Below are 22,304 nucleotides of genomic sequence, written 5' to 3' on the forward strand. Positions count from 1 at the left end.
GGACTCAAGGATCCCAGGTTCAATTCTGGTTAAGGGCATGTACCTTGTTTGCAGGCACATACCCAGTAGGGAGTGTGCAGGATGCAACTGATCAATGTTTCTCTCTCATCAATGTTTCTAACTATCTCTCTCCCTTTCTCTCTGTAAAAAAATCAATAAAATATGTGTTGTTTTTTTTTAAAACACAATGATTCCAGACACAGTTAAGTAAAAGTTATTAGTAACTATAGAATGATGTTTATGGATCTGAAACAGTAGTTAGTTTCACCAGCACTTGACATCATCCAGAAAAACAGAAACAAATTTCAACTGTATCTGTGTGCGAGAAATGTTTGTGCACATGTCAGCTACATTTATTAAACATCACATTTTACCATATTTGAGGACAGGATCCATGTATGTCCTATTAATCATAGATGAAAGCATCATGTTTCTAAATGCAATGTTTTAGTTTTTTCCTTCATGATCATTTTCTTAAATAAGTTGTTTTGCTCTGACTTTCTGTTGTTGTTATTGCTTTCAAACCAATTTCTTACACCAGCTACTATGGTGTGAAAATAAATGGGTATGGTCAAATGTGAAATGCATTTGTTAAATGAAGGAAATTGAAGTGCATATTATAACAACTCCTCAGGCTAGTCATGTTTATTGTTGCCAAATGTCTCCCTGCTAAGAACTAATAAGCATGAAAAGGGATAATGAAAGTTTCCATGAAAAATTTTTGGGAAACCTATCCACAAGTGTTCACTGGGAATGTGAAAATAAGTATTTATTTTATACAAGTTCCACATGAGGGTTGTAAAGATAGAATTATGAGAACAACATCAATGGAAAGCAACTACAATATGATAGTTGCTAATGTTCTTTGGCACATGGAAGAAAATTGACAGGGCAGCTCTATTGAAATGCAGGATAGAACAATGCCTGCTACATAATAGGCACTAAATAAACACATGGTGAATGAATGTGTAAATAAAAGCAAGGTTTTTATTTAAAGCTCTCAGAGACCACAAGTGATCTTGAAAAACAAATTTTGGTTTTTAATTCCAAAAGATAACTGCTTAGTAATAAACATTTTGTAATTTTCTTAGGATACATATTTTTTGCTAAACATTTACTCTGGCAAATTAATGTGGGAAAAATAGGATAAGACAAGATTATTAGAAATTAAAATATAGTATAATAATTGGGTTGATGAAAGAACTATGCATATGAAGGGGAAATTATTAGCATTATTTATGCCATTATCCTCTATTTACAAATACTTATGGACACTTAGTTGTAAATTTAATGAAATTTAAAAGAGTTCTGAAGAGAATTAAAAAAAGAAAAATGATTAGAGAAGTTGGGAACAGATCTTCCCCGAACTGACAAAAGAAAAGGGACATAGGACCTGATTTTTAGGTCCAACTGTGTTCAGTAGAAACTGAATGCCTAGATAGCTTATAAACTGTTAAATTTCATTCAAGCTTCTTATCGAGTTACACTTGTTACTCCCAATTAATTTATAAGCTTAAATACAGTAGTTTCACATTATTTGTGGTTTCACTTTCCAGGGTTTAAGTTACTGTGGTCAACCACAGTTCAAAAATATTAAATGGGAAATTTCAGAAATAAACAATTCATGTATTAAATTGCGCATCACTCTGAGTAGTAGCAATGAAATCTCACTATGTCTCGCTTTGTCCTACCCAGGATATAAATGATCTCTTTGACTAGGTTATCCAGGTTGTATATGTTTATACCACCTGCTCATTAGTCACGTAGTAGCCATCTTGGTTAGCATGTCAACCAATGTGGTATCATAGGGTTTGTGTTTAAGGAATCCTTGTGGTTAAGTACTATCTTTGACTCCAGGCATCTTTTGGATGAGGAGGAAGCACTGCACTCTATCTACTAGTTTGGGAATAACCTAAGTTATAGAGAATAAGTACGAATGAAGTTTGTGTTTTAATTAATTTAAGGAACATGTGATATTAGGCACATTTGGTTCTGAAAAAAAAATCAGAAAACCTATTTAGATTTTATAACTGAAAATCAATCAATCAAAAAAATTCTTTAGAAAAAAAGTGTTGAACCATATTAATATAAGAACCACAGAATTTATAGAAAAAATAGCATTTTTAGCATCACATTCTAATAATCTCTATGTGTGTATACACAGCCACAAGGTATCCTTAAGAAGACACAAACACAGTAGTGTGTCAAAAGTAATAAATCCTAGGAAATCAGTGCATATTATAAGAAGACTGTAGATCAAATGTGAATGCTAGTTATTATACAAGATCAAGAAATAGGCAAAATACAAAAGGAAAAAAATTATACAATATCTATCAAAATAAGATTTCTTACCACCTGTAGTATGTATTAGCCTTCATCCTTAGGGGTTATTTTTCAAAATAAATGCACTTAGATAAAGCTAATTAATATGTCACACATATTGATTTTTTTTAAAATAGGCATTGTGATTTTTAACATTGATAACAAATACTACAGATATTTTTATGATTATCAAATGAGTCAAACCTAACTTTTCTTATTTATATGTCTTTTAAATGTTGGGTAAGAAAAATAACTATACATATCATTGTCCAATTGGGATTTTGAGAAACATATTTTATTAATCTATTTATAAATTATATAAAAAACATATTCACTGAAAAAGCTTGAGAACAATTTAAGAACCAAGCAATATCACCACATTACATTGAGGAAATCTGGATATGATATAAGCAACCTGCTTGTTGTTTTGCTTTGTTTTCATCCTTAATGTTAGACTTTAAACTATCTACCTGAAGCTCACTGTAAATGACCATTATTACTTGAAGTTGGACATAGAAATGGCTTTAAAAAGTAACGTTATTTGAATACTATAATATCTACCTCAACCTCAAACTGGGCAAGTGTAACTCAATCATAGCACTTAAATTGATATAAACGCTTTGCTGCTAAAAATTTGTTCTGGTCACTTTCATTAAACTGCTGAATTTTTTTTCTCTCCATGCTTTACTTATGCTGTATCTGCTGTTAAGCAATACAATATGGCAAGGACTTTGAAATTTTTTCTATGTCCAGACACATAGTGTTGAGTATATCAATGAAAAATCCAATGACGTATCACTCTACATCATGAAATTTCTATTTTGACCTGTTTAACAAAGTTTTTTTTATACATACCAGAAGAGTCATTCAAAGCGTTTTACATATTAAATTACTTATCAAAACACAGCATATATAGACCTTGACATTTGTTAAAGGACAAGGATTTAACAACAAAAAAAGAGTTTAAAGGACCAGAACAAATCTTTAGCAGAACACAGATTATGTGGCAAAGAAGTGACTTTTTCAAAGATAAAGCACCCTTATCAAGACATACTTTCAGCATATATATATATATATGAGACAATTGTTCATGTGCATGATCACCTATAAATATGCAACAGACTGTTTAAAAAGCATAAAATTTATAACAATAATGTTGCATGAAAGAGAGAAAAAAAAACAAAACATGTCACAGTTCCTTTAGCTATAACTTTTTATTCCAGGAACACATCAGCAGATCTATCAATAGCTTTAATAATAATTTTAGAGGCAAGATTCTCTAACTATTGTATTTTCATGTGAGTAAGTAATTTTACAATGATTATACATTGACAGAATCAAATTGCTACTTTCATTTCTAGAGTAATTATAGGATGAAGTAATAGCTTTGCTATGAATGCCAATATGTGGATCCTTTATAGATATGCTGTTTTACTTTTCAATTTATTTTCTATACATCTGGTAGTTCAAAAATATATACGATTAACAAAAAGAATCTCACAAAATCAAATGAAAGAATAAGCTATATTGATTACTGCTCAAATTGTTCATTTACATATTGCCAAACAATAAAAGCTTTTAATCACATCTAAAATATAGTTTTTAAAAATATATACATTCACATAACTATTTATGTAATTTTAAATACTAGTTTTCTACAGTATTTTCATTTCACTAAAAATATTCTTCTAATGTTCATAAAGTTATTTTGTAATATCACATGATATGGTTTTTAAATAATAATAATTATTTACTGAAGGAATTACACTAAACAATGGAAAATTCACAAACTGCCTTTTAAATATAGGGTTAGATTGTGGGTAAATAAAAAAAAGACTTGAAGATTCATTAACACCTTCAAAATAAAGATAACAGAACAGTGTTAGGAATAAAAACTTGTACCATACTGTAAATATGTAGTCAGTAAACAAAAAACAAAACAAAAAAGAACCCTTTAGAATGCAGAGATAGTTAAAAATTAGGACCTCAGCCCTGGCCAGTGTGGCTCAGTTGGGTGAGCCTCGTCCGTCCTATGGTCCTGGAGGTTGCTGTTTCGATTCCTGGTCAGGTCATATGCCCAGGTTGTGGGCTAGATCTCCAGTAGGGGGCATGCAGGAGGCAGCTCATTGATCTCTTTCTCTCCCTCCTCTCCCTTTCTCTCTCCCAAAATAATAAAAATATATTTAATTTTTTTTTAAAGAATTAGGACTTTGTCTAAAAATAAAAGCTGTTTTAATGTAATTCCATTGATCTCCTTTTGAAATAATTATTTTAGAAACCTATAATGTTACCTATACATATTTCAATACTTTGTCCATTCTTCTTACCTATTATTGCCATCTTTGATAATATATATATTATATATATAGAAGGAATAAAGGCATTAAATGATGTAAGATTATTTCATCAAAAATATTAACCAATAATAAACTATCTTATTTAATTATATTATAAAATACATACTTATTTCCATGCTTGAATTATGCTTGCCTGAAAATTAATTAAGCTTTCTCTATTGGAACACAGCATTTGTGTTAGCCATTTCTGAAAATCCACGTATTCTTTTTAATCTATTTTTTCTTAAGTAAATATATCTGAATTCTAAATGTGTCCCGATAGCTCTACATTTCTCAGACCGCCCTGCTTCCCCATCCTTCCAATGCTAGCATTCTCCCTAAATAATGTGTTCGTGTACATGCATGCTTGATATCCAGGATGCAGTATATTTATCAAAGAATGTTTACTGCTGGGGCAAGATGAGGGTTTACTACTGTAACATTGTTTTGTTTTGCTTTTTTTTTTTTTCCTTAAAAAAGAACAAAGTATACTAGTATATTCTATTTTGTTATTTGGAAATAATTTGTTTTCCATATGTAACTAGTAAACATAAAGTAGATAAGTTTTGGCATAATTTCTTATGTTTTTGGGGCTACTATTTTATCATTAGGAGATTCTTGCTTTAATATTGCTGCTGCTTGAAAGAGTCCTTACAATCTGACAAAGGACTACTGACTGACTGACAGGGAGTAGCTTCATGCAGGCTACATCTGGCCAGTACAGGAAAGCCAGCTCCTTTGGCATCTCCGAGTTGTTCCTCTCTCTGCGGTGATTGCCTTCAGGAGTGCCAGCTATGAAGGCCTCTAACCCCTGGTCTGTGTTCTGTTTCTAACTCTATTAGAGACTTGTGCCATAGGCATTAGCCTCTCCGTACCTAGCATACCCATTCCCAAAACAATACCTTTTATTTTTTGTTCCTGCCTGTCGGTAATGTTCTCTTTGTAGACTAAAAGTAAAATATTCTTTTTTTGTAGAGGCTCATTAAACTCCTTTGTATTTGTGTTCCTAATCACATTTTTAAGGTTAAAAATAAAGAAGTAATACTATATTTTTAAAGAGCTTGTCAGTATAAAATTGACTTTTAAAGTGAATATTCAACATTATATTGCACCAAACCTGAAATTACAGACTAATGTCCACAAACAGTCTAATGTTTCCTAATCTATCTATTGGGATATATATTTTTAAATGTTAAAAAATATAGTTATAAAAGTATTTTTAAAAAAGAGAATTAGACAATTTCCCTCTAAATTTATTTAAAGCACAAAAGTATGGCGATGGAGAGTCATGTGGTTTAAGCCTTTGCCTAAAGCCAGCACTGAGGGAGCTGAGGAATGCTTCACTCTGCTGCTTTTCAAACCCTTTCCCCACACACCCAGTCCTGTGTGCTTGCTTAATCCTCGGGAGATTTAAAGCAGATGATCATAATTCTTCAATAGTATTCTTGATACAGTGTTTTGGGATCTTGCCCAGTAAAACATTCTTAATCAACTATCCCATTCATTCAACTGCTATTTGTTTTTAACCTCTACCAATTTCTGTTACTTTTCTCTGGAGAAATTCTAATTTGTTGAATGTAGATAATAATTTCTTCTATTTTATAGCACAGGCCTTACCACCTATTGCAGCATAATCAGAATGGCAACTGCCACATCAACCCTGTAATGCACAGGTTTCTCCCCTCAATTATAAGACAAGGATCAGAGGTTATGACATATCCAGAATGACAAAGCTGTGTCATATGCAGCCAGACTAGAACCCATGAATATTTTTAGATTCTGGATCTAATATGCTTTCCATTTCACCAATATGCTTTTCATTTCATCAATAATTCTTTATCTGGAAGTGGTTAATTCAATCAGTTGTTAATTCTAAAGCTAATTTTAAGATGGTCATTATTTATGAAAATATAAGCAATTATTAAAATTTAAACTCTGAAAATATAAATAAATGTAAGTATACTGAAAAGATATGTTATCTATAATAGTCTTGAAATACCAGAGATATTTGAAGTGTAGGTACAAGAAAACTGTCATAAATCTTTAGTTCCTTTTATTTAACCTAAATATAATTCATGCAAAACTTTGATTAATTTGCAAACAAAATGAAAACTCAATACTTTTTTAAAACTCAAAGTTCACATACTTCTATAATGCATGTTGTTGACAAATACATTGCTTACTTAAATAAGTTATTTGGATCAAGTTAAATGAAAGTATACATTTGATATCACTGTCTAGGTTTTTCAATTAAAGGAATACTTGCACCAATGATAGCCAATGCAGGACCTTCTAAGAAAGAACGGATATCATTCCGTGACAATCCTCTACAACTCAGTGGTGGATGGGGAAGTGGCAGAAAGAAGGCAAAAACTTCAAATTAATTCTTCAAGTTTCAGCATGCGGCACTTTATTTCTTTTGAAGAACTCTATGGATATTTGCTCATGTTACCAATTGGACACAATGTTTTATTAGTCTATTATACTGTATTTCATTTGCATTTTTACCCATATTTTATTTTGTTTTATGGTGGAGTTATATATTTTCCAATCTGTAAAATGCAGTTTTGCTGTTGTTGCTATGTTCATGTAGAATGGCCTCCAGAAATTAATTCTTGAACTATTGAAATGGAATTTGCATATTCAATTTTTAAAAAAAATTTCATGATTTATGTATTAAAGATATTTTTAGTTATGAATAATAAGTTATAATTCTATCCACATAAGAGAATATAATTATATTTTATTGACACTTTATATAATAGTACTAATAAATAATATATTAATACATTTTACTTTACCAGATCATTATAATTAGCTACTTCAAAGATAAATATATATTAAGTAATTAAAAGTAGACAATGAAAATGGCCTTTTTTTGTTTTACTTTGTTATCTTAAATAAATTAGAGTTATGTTAAGAAAATATACATTCCATTTAAATTAAAATAAAATTAAAATATTTATCAATTTAATGATTGGATATTTTATGTGTAACTTTTCATTCAGATGTATGTTGTTATTACTTATGAAATGTAGATACTAATTCTGGTTCATTAAAATTATTGTACTGACTCAAAAATACTTTATCATTTTAATTTTTATTATGGTACCTTAAATTATTGTTTAAAAATATTTTCAGAGCACAACCTTATAATTTTTTTAAACATTAATATGTTGTCTAAAAAGACAAGCCAGTTTTATTAAACCCTTACTATTGTGTAGTTAATACTCTGTGATATCACCGTAAATACAATGTGCAGAAAGCTGCATTGACATTTAATGCTCCTTAGACCTTTACTCTCTGGACAATGAGGCCCTTTCCACAAAGCTAAGTTCTCCAGTGACTTTCCAGGGTGACGCTGTGGAATAGAATCCTGTGAACTTTAGTTTTTATTCCTTTATTTTTCCTTTGCAATTAAATATTTCATTTAAAGTACACATATTTAGAGATGCATTTATTTAATTTGTGCCTCCCATCTACCCTTGGAGCTCTATTGCATTTCAAACCTATAATTTTTTTAACTTCATTGAGGTAGAAATGTTAATGAGCCTTGAGCTGTCAATCAATATAGAAAACTTAGATTCAGATGTTGTGGCCTAGAAATTGAGTTTTGGAACATAAGCTCCATATGTAGTTGCGTTATGAGCATGCTGTTATGCCATCTTTTTACTAACAGTATCCACAAACCAACATAACGTGATGACAGAAAATATTTTATCTCAGTTTATTATGAACCCTGCAGGGAAAAAGCTACATTACAGCTGATATTAACAAGGTTTTCTGGTTTGTATACCCAAATCAATCAAATGAAAATGCTAAAATGGTAAGATGCTTATGATTAAACTGTGTGTTTTTAAAAATGTTTTTATTGATTTTTTAGAGAAAGAGAGGGAAGGAGAGGGAGAGAGAAACATCAATGTGAGAGGGAAACATTGATGGGCTGCCTCCTGCATGCCCCCTACTTGGGATTGACCCTACAGTCTGGACGTGTGGCCTGACCAGGAATTAACCGGCAATGTTTCAGTGCTGGGAATGATGCCCAACCGAATGATACTGGTCAGGGCATGATTAAACTGTTTTGGTGCCTAAAAATAATTGAATCTATAGTTTCCTTATTCTGTGATCCATGTAATTGTTTCATAATAATATTATTATTTCTATCCTCACCCAAGGATATGTTTACAGATTTTAGAGAGATAGGAAGGGAGAGAAAGTGAGAGAGACATCAATCTGAGAAAGAAACATTGATCAGTTGCCTCCTGTAAGCATCCTGACCAGGAACCAAACCTACCTACCTACTTAGATATACCCTGACCAGGAATCAAACCCAAAACCTTTTGATACACAAAACAATGATCATCCTGATCAACCAATTGAGCCACTGGCCAGGGATCATAATATTAATTTTTAAAAATATGTTGTTAATTGACTTTAGAGAGAGAGAAAGGGAGAGAGAGAGAGAGAGATGGAACCATCCATGAGAGAGAAATATCCCTCAGCTGCCTCCTACACACCCCGTACTGAGGATCATGTGCCCTGACCAGGGTAGAACTGGTGACCTCTTGGTGCATGGGTCGATGCTCAGCCATTGAATCACACCAGCCAGGCGCCATAATATTAATTTTGAGGAAGATGATGAGTATTGATACTCCTTAAATTTTAGGCGATGATATGTATACATACATATAGGTGTATATATATTTAAGTGTATATGTATGTGTGTGTGTGTGTGTGTGTGTGTATATATAATATATATATAATAGTTTCCTAATTATGGCATTAAATTTAAAATCTGCTGTTTATTGTGCCTAGCCTTAAAATGATCACTTAAAAAAATCTTTCAGAATTTAAACTTACATTAATATTAACTTATTTGTGTTGATAAAAATAGAAAAGGTAAATTTGAAGTTAGCAAAGGTAAATTTGAAACACTTTCTGCTATCTTTAAAGGCTAGAAAATTATTTAATACATTTCAAATTATATTTAATTTTTTAAATTTTAACAATTGCATAAAACACAAAATAAATCAAATTAAGAGATATTCTTTTTTTGTTTGTTTTCTTGGGGAGACTTTAAGGTAAATATTTATCTTTAAGATTTGAGAAGATAAAAACATGAACCTAAATGTCAGTTTACTAAATTACAGATTGACAGTGATGGGTCTAGGCAATGCTACTCTTGAAATACATAACCTGAAGTTACATTTTGTTCTTTTCTGCACCCTTTAAACTAACTCCAACCCCTTTCCAATTCAATCCTCACCTTCCTACCTGCTCTCTTCCCTCAGCACCACCACATGCAATGATCATCCCTCACTTCCAATAGGAATGGTAAAGTGAACCACTGATCACAGAAAGGCCGATAAAAGTATTAGCTTGGTAGGGTGTTTGGTCATTCTAAAATGTCTTTATTTGAGAGTTCACTATATACCATAGATGTCTGGAGATTCACCTTCCCAGGGTTCAACCTGCCAACAAGACTTTTGTGCATATAGTTTATTATAAGATGTTATTAGGTGTTTGGGGGAATATTTCAAACCTTAATTTCTTATTGTGCTCATAAATTGTATTAAGGCACCATAGTCAATTTTTTTTTTTACATGGCAGAATAATATGACAAAAGCCAACGCACTGCTATAGACACCATTGTGCTTTAGAGGCAAAAGAGAGACTATCCTGGGATTCTTGGAAATTAGTGTTCAATTTGATTTTTTTTTTGTATGTTTGTATGTTTGCTTTTGAGAAAACAAGGGAGAATTTATTTTAACCTGAAAAATTATGTTGGGAAGTACAGACAGAAATCACAAGGTTTTTGAAATTAAAATTGCAATTGAACAATAAATATCATTGTTTTAAGAGATCTTGTCTAACTTTAAATCCTCCCATCATCAGCATAATAAACTTTGGTTCTTATATTTCCTGATTATGTTATTTAGTTATTGAGTTGACCATTGCCATGATTTTTTTTTTCTTATTTCATAATGTGCTCCTGTTTCCTCTAAATTTTATCAAAATCTGGGCATTGACATAAAGTTTAGAATAGTAAAATTAAATATACAGGATTTTTAAAATCCTTACCTGAGGATATTTTTCCACTGATTTTTTTAAAGACAGTAGAAGAGACAGGAAAAGACGGAGAGAAACATTGATGTGAGAGGAAAATATTGATTGGTTCCTCCTGCAGGAGCCTTGACCATGGCCCAGCCAAGGAGAAGCCTGCAACCCAGTGTGTATCCTTGACTGAAATCCAACAGGGAGCCCTTTGGTCCACAGGCTAGGGCTATGTAGGATTTATTGGCTGAAAGGACATCTGCGCAGTGAGTGGGGTCCCTCTGACAGGTGGGGTCCCTTGGTCTGGCCTGCAGGGATTAGGCCAAAACCAGCTCTGTAACATCCCCTGAAGGGTCCTGAAGTGCAAGAGGACACTCTGCAAAATTGCTGTGATACAGGATGTGGAACACAAACACAAGTGTGCAGGAAACAGATTCGGGGCTGACAGTGTCCCAGCAACATATAACCCACAGCCAAAGGTGGAATCGTGTGGTCCTGTGAGGAATCAGCCTCCGTCCTCTCTGGTTTCTTGAGTCACACAAGAACTGCTGCTGCCAAGTCACTGCAGCTTGGCAGCTCCTGCATTGAACATTTGGCCCCTGGTCAGTGTGCGTCATAGCTACTGGTCAATTGGACACTTAACATATTAACCATATATATATATACACATATATAAATTATATATATTATATATATAATTATATATAAATTAAAACTGAATTATATATATAATCCAGTTTTAATTTATACATAATTATATATATATATTATGTATTTATATATTTATATTTACTATGAAATACTGTTTCTACTATCTTTAAAGGCTAGAAAAATATTCATCATCTGTATTTATGATATTTATTATTGTACTAGGAAAGGTGAGTTTTCTATTGAATATACTTTAATTTAGAGGAAGAAGATGACCCCTGAGCATTCTATAGAATAATGTTGTTAAAGCATGTTCTATCTGAACACCAATAGGATATCTAATTCTACTCTCCATTTCAATATAGAATGAAATCCACTACCTATCATTGTATCTTTGCTTACCTAGATGACTTTTGTCATTGATGATTGTAAGAGTCAGAGAAAGCCTGTTTCCAGCAGATGAAGATCTACAATCTAGATCTATGTTGTCCAAAACAGTAGCCTGCCACATGTAGCTACAGGGTACTGTTAATAAAGTTAGTCTGAATTGAGATATGAAGTATAAAACACAGCAGATTTCAAACATTTAGTATGATAAAATAATGCAAAATTGCCTAATAATTATATATTGACTGTGTCAAAACAAACTACAGGGATGGGCAAAAGCAGGGTAAATTACCAGCCATCATTACATAAAAGATAAATCATAAACACAGATATGAAATAACAACAACAAGACAAATAAGAGAAATAAGTAACACAATAATAAATAAATAATAATACACTGACTCATACCTACTTTGACAACCCCTGTATTTTGGCTTGAATAAAATAATTTCATCTATTTTTTATTTTGCTAAATGTGAATGCTAGAAAAATTTAAATCACATATATATTGCTATTGTATAGCACTGATTTGCATCCTATTCTGTGAGATAACTTAGGTAGAGTTTAGAGATGCAGAAAAAATTAGTAAGAAAATAGATAAAAGATAGTGATCACAGGAAACAGGGCACAAAAATCTCTATTAAAGAAAAAGAGAACTTTTAGTCTATTAAACATAGTGAATATTATGAAATAAAAAGGAAGGATAACCTTCCTTATAGTTTAGTTACAGATGTGAAGATGGCATAATTGGATTTAAATGTGCATTGAAATTTATGATATCTTTTAAATTTTTGTTTTGATAACAGACTGTCTTATAAAGTCAGGTTGAAATCTTTATGTTACTGGTAGCAGGAAATAGAATAAGTATCCACCTTGTAGTCTATGTTGCACCAGGTTTTACATATAGATAGCTGTTAATTTTGCAAGTGGCATGATTTGAACTGTGACATAAATTGGGTCTTTTAATGGGAGCCATATCATATTTGGCATCTTATTATATTTTCAATCCAGTTTTAATTTAAGGCACAAAATATAAAAGCCAATATTAGTTACATAATGAACATAATGCATTTGAAAATAACAAATGTGCCTTTTAAGAACATGAAATCAACACATGCTTTATGCAGTACTGCCAAACCACCATTCTTCCTTTCCCTCCAAATATCATATAGATCATCCACTGCTCCTAGGAGCCAGAATTTTAAAAAAATATATTTTATTGATTTTTTTTTACAGAGAGGAAGAGAGAGGGATAGAGAGTTAGAAACATCAATGAGAAAGAAGAATCATCGATCAACTGCCTCCTGCACCACCCCTACTGGGGATGTGCTCGCAACCAAGGTGCATGCCCTTGACCGGAATCTAACCGAAACCTTTCAGTCCTTAGGCCAGCACTCCACTGAGCCAAACCGGTTTTGGCTAGGAGCCAGAATTTTATCCAAATCAAAAATTGAAAAACTTGGCATGTGTCTTTTCACTTATGACTTGTATCCCTGCCTGCACTCTAGGGTCAGAGTCCTCTCTAGCAGATCTGGAATGACCACCTCCTTGCAGGAAGGGGATCATGAAGCCTCTTTAGAGCTCAGGGAGGAAGAATTAATAAAGCAGCAGGAGAGAGCACCACAACTAGCAGTGTCTGCTTTAACACTGCATGGTCAGAATGAGGGCTTCTCTGGTTCTTGCTCAACTTTGCTTTTGGAAAATAATTAGTCGGTATACTACAAAAAGAAAGATCCTTCCTATAATGCTTTTGATGAAAGTAAACCAGTTCAATGAACATTACAGCAGGTAAAGTTTTCCTCTTATTCCCAGGTTTATTTTTGCCCTGACTGAATGTAATCTTCATAGGATCCCTCCCTTTTAGGAAGTGTTGGTATAACCACCTTCACATTGCAAGAGAACACACTTCAAGACTAGGCTTTCCTGCTGGGGGCCTAGGTGACTGAATATAAAATCATGTTTTGAACATGTCATTGGAATTTCTGAAAAATAATTTTCTCCTACAAAGGCTATGACAGATACTTTCAAACTTGTTTTAGGATCCTCGTAGAATTGGCCTAGATCAGCATTATACGATACAAATATGACATGAGCTACATATGTAATTTTAATTTTTCTAGTAGCCACATCACAAATGTAAAAATAAAATGATAACATATTTTATTTAATCCAATATGCCCAATGTGTTATTTTTATCAAATGAAATTATAGAGTCATTATATTATAAGGAAAGTTTTAGTTATACTATCCCCTAAAATACATATCTTGGAGAAAAATAAAAATGACTTTTGATTTATACCTATAAATATGTACCCATTAGTAATATTAAACTATGCATATTCCAAATTCAATAAATAAACACTAACTATACTGCTTTGCTTTTTGATATGGATATGAGGTCTCTTCCAACATTATTGGATACAGGATATCTCTCCAAATTTCGTATCAACAGAAAATTGAAAGAAGACATAGTAAGGGTACTTCTCTTCTTTATCTTGCTCTTATTTAGGTTTGATCTAACCATTAGCTTTTAATAACTTTAAAATGAAACCAATGCTTAAAATACCTCAGCATAATACATAGAGCAAAGTAAGGAATCAGCACAGCAATTTCGTTCTGCTTAGTACTTACTCTAATATGATGCATATGGAAAAAGTGAAAAAAATCATGCATTATGTAATTTAATTGTCCTGTGTTCTAACATTCACTGATACACCATTTTGGACAAATAGCAAATTCTATGAGCCTGTTTGCTTATTAAATTAAGATTATAACTCATAGGGCGCTATGAGATTAAGTACAAAGTATATGTAAAGCCCTGGTTCAGTACCTTAAGTATCATAAGCACTCAATAAATGGTGATTTGACATAGAAAACTTTCCAGACCAATCTTCCAAAATTAAACCAAAATCGGATCAATTCTGCAAACCTTATTTAGGAAGTATTTCTTTGAAAGGATGGAAAAATATTTTTAAATGATTTTTAAAATGGATTCTCTAGCATTGCCTTGAAATGGCAGTGGAATTCAATGTTTCAAATATATACATATTGAACATCCTCTACTAAAAGTGTGCAGAATACTTGGCTTTATAAATGACATACATTTCTAATAACATGTTAAGTTAGTTTTTCACGTGGACAAGTAAAATATATATTTCTAAGGCACAGGCTGCAGTGTCATCACTAGAACTCTGTGTGCAAGAGCTTTTATTCCAAAATGGAGCCATGAAAACGTTTCCACTACCATGTCCCAAAGCAGATGCCAGGTAATTCGCTAAACTGGTGGCTGGCTCACATTCTTCATTTCTCTCTCATTCTTCATTCTCCACTTCTCATCCATTTCCTATATTCTCTGTAGGGAGACAGAGGATATCCATCCCTTGACTTGATTTCTTAATGTTTATTCTTTTTTTTTTCCTGAGAACAAAAAAAAAATTTTGATAAATATAAATTAAATTTAAAAGATGGATATTAACTTAGACCCAATAAACAACCCCTAAGAAACTTTATTTTAGTATTCTAAAGAAGATAATGTTTTGAGAATGGAAAGGATTAATTTCAAATGAGAATGTGCAAGAAAAGGGTGCTTTCATATTCTACTTAACTGATATTGAAGAGTAATATTGACAAAAGCATTTTAGGGAAAAACTACCGTACAACCCGGATAAGTATGCGGAGACAGATAACAGCAACATATCCAGGGAATGGAGAATAGAGCAATCCAGGGACACTGTCATTGGACAGAACCAAGAGAGCCTGGTGTAAAAGGCTGATAATTCATGGGAAATGTGATTGAGAAGTAGGATTGGATAAAACACCCTGAGACCTTTCCAGTCTATAGATTTTGGGTTATATGTGTGGCCTCTAAGCAGAAAATCATCCTCTATGTGATGATTTTTCAAAAATAGGAAGGTGATAGGATTCTCAGATAACATTATTATCAGCAATTACAAGGATAGTATAAAAATATATACAACTAGGAGGAAATATTTATTTAATTCAAATATGAAATAACAGTAAAGTTACTCCAAAGCCCCTAATTAATGGGTTCACTGATTTATTGTTATTATTGTTATTATTATTATTATTATTATTATTATTAATGTTAGATGGATAAAAACTTGAATGACAGAGGCATTAGCCTTTCATTCTATTGGAAGTTGACTTACATATGCAGATACTTCTCAAATATGAGGGAAACTGTTTGTAAATGCAGACACTGGCAGATCTCTCTGTAAATGCTTTCCTCAAAAGGATATTGATCCTGACAGTAATTTTCAGAACAAGCTTCTCCACTTCCTCAGGAATGAGTTACATGGAGCCTTCAGAAGCACTGTGCTGAGTCCTCTAAGGGTAGTAATGGCTGTAAAAAGCGAGTTTCAATTATTACTGACATGGAGAATATTAGAAAGAAAGAAATTAGAAGGCCTCTGTCGTCATCTGCTTGAGCTGCTCTAACAAAGTACCAAAGACTAGTGACTTAAACAACAAACAATTATTTTCTTAGTTCTGGAAGCTTGAATTCCAAAATCAAGGTTCCAAAATGGTTGGGTTCTTGGTTTACAGGTGGCAGTCTTCTTGGTAGGGAGAGAGGCATCATGTCTCTTAACCCATTTATGAGAGCATTAATCTCACCATGAAGGCTCTCCTCTCTTTAAGGCATATTATCCTAATTGCCTTCTAAATACTCCACCTCCAAATGACACACTAGGGAGTGTTTCAACATACAAATTTTGAGGGAACTCAAACATTCAGTCCTCAGCACCCTGCTAGACATTGCCTAGTTTAATTGATAAGAATTGCATTTTTAATAATAATTCCAGTATAATCTTTTTTTCAATACATTGCTTAACATGAGAACATTTTAATAAGATGTTGAGATCTTAATAGAGACCTGTATTTGTTTTAGGTTATAGAGATCGGCATGTTAATTACAGAGCTGGGAATAGGACTCTAGAATCTGAAGTCACAAAATCTTTTAAAAATCCTTAGGAGTAAGCCCTGGCTGGGTAGCTCAGTTGGTGGGAGCATCATCCTGCACACCAAAAGGTTACAGGTTTGATTTCCAGTTGGGCACATATCTAGATTGAGGGTTCAATCCCAGGTCTGTGGATATAGGAAGCAACCAATTGAGGTTTCTCTCTCACATCTCTTCTTTCTCTCTCTCTTTCTCTCTCTCTCTCTCTCTCTCTCTCTCTCTCTCTCTCTCTCTCTCTCTTTCTTTCTCGCACACACATACACACACCTTGCTCTAAAATCAATATTAACTTAATAATAATAATAATTAATAATTTTAAAAATCAAGTGAGAATTTTAAAAAATTAAGAAAAATTCCAAAAAGCCTAACAATGGTGGTTTGGGACAAGTACACTTACCTTACATACACCTCTGGACACAGAATTCTCATGGATATTTGTTCCCTATATGTGATCCTTTCTCTTCCCTTAAATAATTTATAATTCTATATTTGATTTTCTGAAATAGTTGAATTTTCTACTTTAAAAAAAATTGTATTGATTTTTAGAGAGAAGGGGAAAGGGAGAGCAAAATATCCATCAGCTGCCTCCTGCACACTCCCTATTGAGGACTGAGCCCACAACCCCTGGCATGTGCCCTGTGGGAAGGGGTCCTGACCAGCAATAGGAAACCTTTAGGTAACCCAGATGATGCCCAACCAACTGAGCTACACCAGCCAGGGCTGAATTTTCTATTTCTAAAGTCTTTCCTGTTTCATAATACTAATAATTTATTTCTACTATGCCCATAATCTTTATTAAATGCTTCCCCATTCTGAATTTTAAAAAGCATAATTACAGTAAACAAATGGTGCTTATAGTGTGACCAGGCACTACCACTAAGCTCTTTAGAGACATGGACTCTCTTTATATTTACTCCCAACCTTTGACATAGATGCCACTCAGAGCCCCATTTTATAGAAGATGGTCAGGTACCTTTCTCAGCATCACACAGACAGCAGGTGGGAGAACTGGACTCAAATCCTGTGAGGCTGAATCTAATCTTCACTTCACTGCACTCTACATTATAGATGAAATAGATGTGCATACACATACGTTTTCACAAAAGTTGGGTGTAACCAGTTAACCAAACTTGCCATTCATAGGTAATCAAAAGGGGTATCTAGGTAATAAAAACATTGGCAGATCAGAATGATGCTATGGCTTTTTGACAGATTATAACTCATAGGGCGCTATGAGATTAAGTACAAAGTATATGTACTCTCTAAGTGTAGTCTTTAATTTCAGGTACCATTATTGAAGCAAAATATGATAAAGTGTTATTTTTTTCTCCTTAGAGAAAACTAATTCTAACTTGGAAATTAATAGTGTAGCAGTTTTTGTGTGTTAATGAAACTTCAGCGATGTAATGGTATCATGAGCATTAAGGACGCCATTCGCTAGCTTTGATTTGGAAGAGACTTGTACAGCATATTCACATCTGTAACACTTCTTGTCTGGTGCAGTGCAGCTTTGAAAAGCAGCCCACTTTAGACATAGAGTACTTCCATTGTTAGAAAGCTTGCTTTTTACATTAAAACAACTGTATTTTACCTTGAGCAACCCACCTATTCCCACCAGGAGGGCTAAACTGAGTAAGTTTAATCACTCTTTTGCAGATCTTCTCTTAGCTAAAAATCACTATTCTTTTAACCATTCATAGTATGAGATGATTCCCAAATCCTATTTGATTCACCCTCTGTCCACTAGAAACACTCAAAGTTATCAATTTCTCTCTGTGAAAGTAGTTTCCAGAGCACTTCTTGGTTCCCTTATTATAATGCAGTGTGTAGTGAGGATCTGACCTGTCTTGATTGCTTCACTTTTGTTAATGTAATAGGTTAATTTTGTTTTAGCTACTTTAGCAACTAAATCATGCTATAATCAAAATACACTCAGATCTTTAATATATGGCTGCCTATAAGCTTTATTTTCCTTCTCCTATGTTTATTTTTTAACTTAATTTGTGACTTTATATTTGTCTCCATTGATTTAATTCCATCATTCTACCATCTCCAAAAATATTTGCCTCTCATGTTTTTTCTCCTTATGCTTTATAAGTAAGAATGCATACTTTGTAAAACCATATAAGTACAGTATCATATTTGAGAATTATAGAATTAAGGTCCACTTTTAATGGATAGTACATAGTTGTAGGAAAAAAATTTTTTTTAATTATTTACAGGATTCCACAGTGTTCCTCTCTGGAGCAATATGCCCTATATAGTTTGCCTCAGTATAGTCTTTTGTCAATACATTGCTTACAATGAGAATATTTTAGGAAGAGATGTTAAGATCTTAATAGAGAACTGTATTTGTTTTATGTTATACAGGTTAATATGTAAATAATAAAAGCTGGAATTAGGAACCCAGTCTCCCAAGACAAAAAACATTTAAAAAATTGTTAGGGTTAATACCTAACAGCATAACCACTTTGACTCAGCAGTTAGAGATGCCCAAGGAAGCTTCTATGGCTCAAATGAGATTGCCCATAGACCTGTTTTATTGTATAAATGAAAATTACATCTACAAAATTTCTTTTCTTTGTTCATTTTGCCAAGGCTTATATTTATTTTTAAAGTCTAAGACAGAATTCAAAGTTGTATTAATATTAAAAAGAAGACATGATTAAAAGGCATTCTCACATGAAAGAGAATAATTAGTTATTTAGATGTTGCTTAATTCAATTTAATTATTTAACAATTCTTTATGTAGTAAAAGAATGACTATAAACCGAATTCCCCAATACAGGTGAATCAAATGGTGGAAAAGACATAATTTCATTAACATTAATCAGAAATGAACTTTATTGGAAATGTTAGGATTTCCTATAAGTAACTGCATTAAAGAGATTTTCCCCAAAACAAGTTCTTTTTATACTGAAAATTATCTTAAGAATTGAGTTTATTATAATGTTTTGATATTGCATTAAGTGATGGAAATCTCTCAAATAATATAATATAAATGAACTGCTGAAAGCCAAGTTTTTCTGTCTTTCTGATAACTTGAAAAAATACTTGTTTATGTATTTGATAAAATAGCAGTAAATATTCCAACTGCTTGTTCTATTTGAACCTAATAATTGGCACGTTCCTGAGGTTCGTGATCTCAGAGAGCCAACTGTGAAGGTAGAAACGCGTTCAGTTGTTCTAACTTTGTAATGAAGGTCCATTTGGGGCATACTTTGGGGTCTGAACAGGGGTGGTCCACTGAGGCCTGAGGATTCCCTCTGGCAGAGGTCTTCCAGCGTGGCGGGCGCTGCCTGCTGGAGAGAGTGCGTGTCAGTGGTGTTTCATGAAAAGGACATCACATGCAGTGCAGGTAGAGAAGCTTTCACTTAGAACAAGACCTGAAGAAGCTACTGGACGGCTGCCTGGCATGTGACACACCCGCTGGGGACCTGCCTGCTGAAACCTGACTTTTCCCAAAGGGAGAGCGAGGCTCCCTCTGGAAGAGGGACAGAGAGAGGGATGTGCTGCTACACACACACACACACACACACACACACACACACACACACACACACACACACACACCTCTTCTGCTTCATCCCTAAATCTGACTTGCGATAGGGATTGATTCTGTTTGCCGACTTGTAGACTAGTAAAACAAAAAGGGCAGTGTCCGGACCAGGAGATGGTTGGATGACCTATTTGCCAAGATCAATGTTTGGATAGAAAGCTTAAAATACATTGCTTTCCAAGAGTTAGACTTTAAAGGGGGGAAAGCACTGCCCGCGAAACATTAGCAGCAAGTGGGTTAATCACTGCCTTCTCTCTGTCCTGGAGGACCTTTTGGGTTCACCGGAGCAGCGAAGCCTTACTCCGGGCTCAGCAGAGCGGCTCCTCCTCCGATGCGCCCTTCGCAGCAGCGTGGCCCCGGGTCCGAGGCGGCCTCGCCCACTGCCCTCAGGTTCAGTCGCGCGGCGTTTAGAGACTGTGCCCTCAGTCAGGGGCTCCGCGGGGCGGTCCGGCGGCTCCCCGGAGGGCGCAGTGCCAGGCGCTTGGCCTGCCCCGAGCTGGCTCCGCCCGCGGTCCCCGCGGAGAGCTGGGTGCGGGGCTGAGCGCAGCCGCCGTGCGGGGCGCAGGCTCCGGGGTGCGGGGCGCAGGCTCCGGGGTGCGGGGCGCAGGCTGTGGGGTGCCGGGCAAAGGCTCCGGGGTGCGGGTCCTGCCCGCCCTCCAAGGAGGGGCTTCTCCCCAGCTCGGCTCGCCTTCCACCCGCACAGAGCGCTTGCTTTTTGTTTGGAAGTCTTAAGACAGTTTGCAAATTAAAACTCATCAAAATCTACACCAGGAATCCCTGATGCCCGGGCAGAGGGAATTGAATGAACGGGAGAGGGAAGTGAATGAACATGAATCTTCACCTGTCTCTAAGGTTCTTTAATAATTTTTCCAGTAAAGGATTGGGTGCTCCCTCCCCGCCTTTGCCCCGTGAATCATCCTGGAGTGATAAAGGTGTTTGCGTTTTTCCTCTTTCTGGTGAATTCCTGAAGCACCAGGCAGAGAGGTTAAACTAGAAGGCGCAGGGTTTTCAGCTCCTCACAGAAGGTGCGCTCCACGCTCACCCACAGGCGTCCAAGCCCGTCCTCCCTCCGGGGAAAGGGTGGCCTGGGCGAGGGTGGGGTCCGCCCAAGGGAGAATCCAATCCTCTCTGGACCTGCCTCGGTTTTGGTTATGTCTACTGGCCGGCCTTGAACAGGTTATACTTACATTGTATAATTCCAGTCCAAAGGAGAAACATACGTTGTTATTTTGTTACTATGCCTCTGTCTATTTTGCAATATTCTTTAAGGAAAGGTAAAAAGTCAGTGTGTGAATGTGTATGGATAACATTGTTTTGAAAAGAAGCTGTCTTTCAGACATATCTAGCAAATGAGCAGGAAAGTGAATCTAAAATATTTTAGATAGAACTTTAACCAATTCATGTCTCAGATAAAAGAGCAGAAGATGTGTAATGGGTAAAAGATTATTAATTTTGGTAAAATCTGTATTTTAAATTTATATAGTCTAGCTTATTATGCATATTTTAAAGGTATGTATCATAGAAAAGATCTAAGTTTGTTTTTTATAATATAATAGAACTTTCTGGAGCAAGAAATAAAAAGTGATTAGAATTTTTGTATTATGGTTTTTAATGTTTGTAGTAAAATGCACTTCTGTAATAAATGAAAACAACATCTATAGTAAGTGTCAACAATGATATTAGAAAGTCAAAGTATTTGCAAGTGAGGAAAATAATCTTATTATATTTTTACATTTCAATTGAATCCTTTATCTAGTCAAATCTGTTTCTTTAAGAAAAGGTCAACTATGTGAAAACTATAACCAAAACAAATTGAATTTCAAAAACAAGTAGAGCTTTCGAAAATACTCAATATTATTATTTAAATCATAGATAAATTGTATCTATTATATTTGAAAACTTTGTAACAGTACATTTGAAAGTCTGATGGGTTTGACTGAAATTCAGTTATTTTTTTAATTAAAATTTAGAATCTTCAAAAACATGACAAAGTTAAATATTAGTCTGTGGGTGTGTTTTC

General features: G+C 34.1%; 1 protein-coding gene across 1 annotated transcript in view; it reads left to right on the plus strand.

The window, feature by feature from the left end:
• Positions 1–7,394, plus strand: part of LOC118729753 (leucine-rich repeat and IQ domain-containing protein 1) — a 273,234-nt gene extending 265,840 nt beyond the window's left edge. Inside the window, exon 26 of the mRNA XM_045587773.1 lies at positions 6,900–7,394. Coding sequence (XP_045443729.1) covers positions 6,900–7,042 — 143 coding nt within the window. The 3' untranslated portion in view covers positions 7,043–7,394. The remainder of the gene's footprint in view (positions 1–6,899) is intronic.
• The last annotated feature ends 14,910 nt before the right edge of the window (positions 7,395–22,304 follow it).

Source organism: Pipistrellus kuhlii, unplaced genomic scaffold (genome assembly GCF_014108245.1).
Source record: "Pipistrellus kuhlii isolate mPipKuh1 unplaced genomic scaffold, mPipKuh1.p scaffold_m20_p_3, whole genome shotgun sequence".
NCBI lineage: Eukaryota > Metazoa > Chordata > Mammalia > Chiroptera > Vespertilionidae > Pipistrellus > Pipistrellus kuhlii.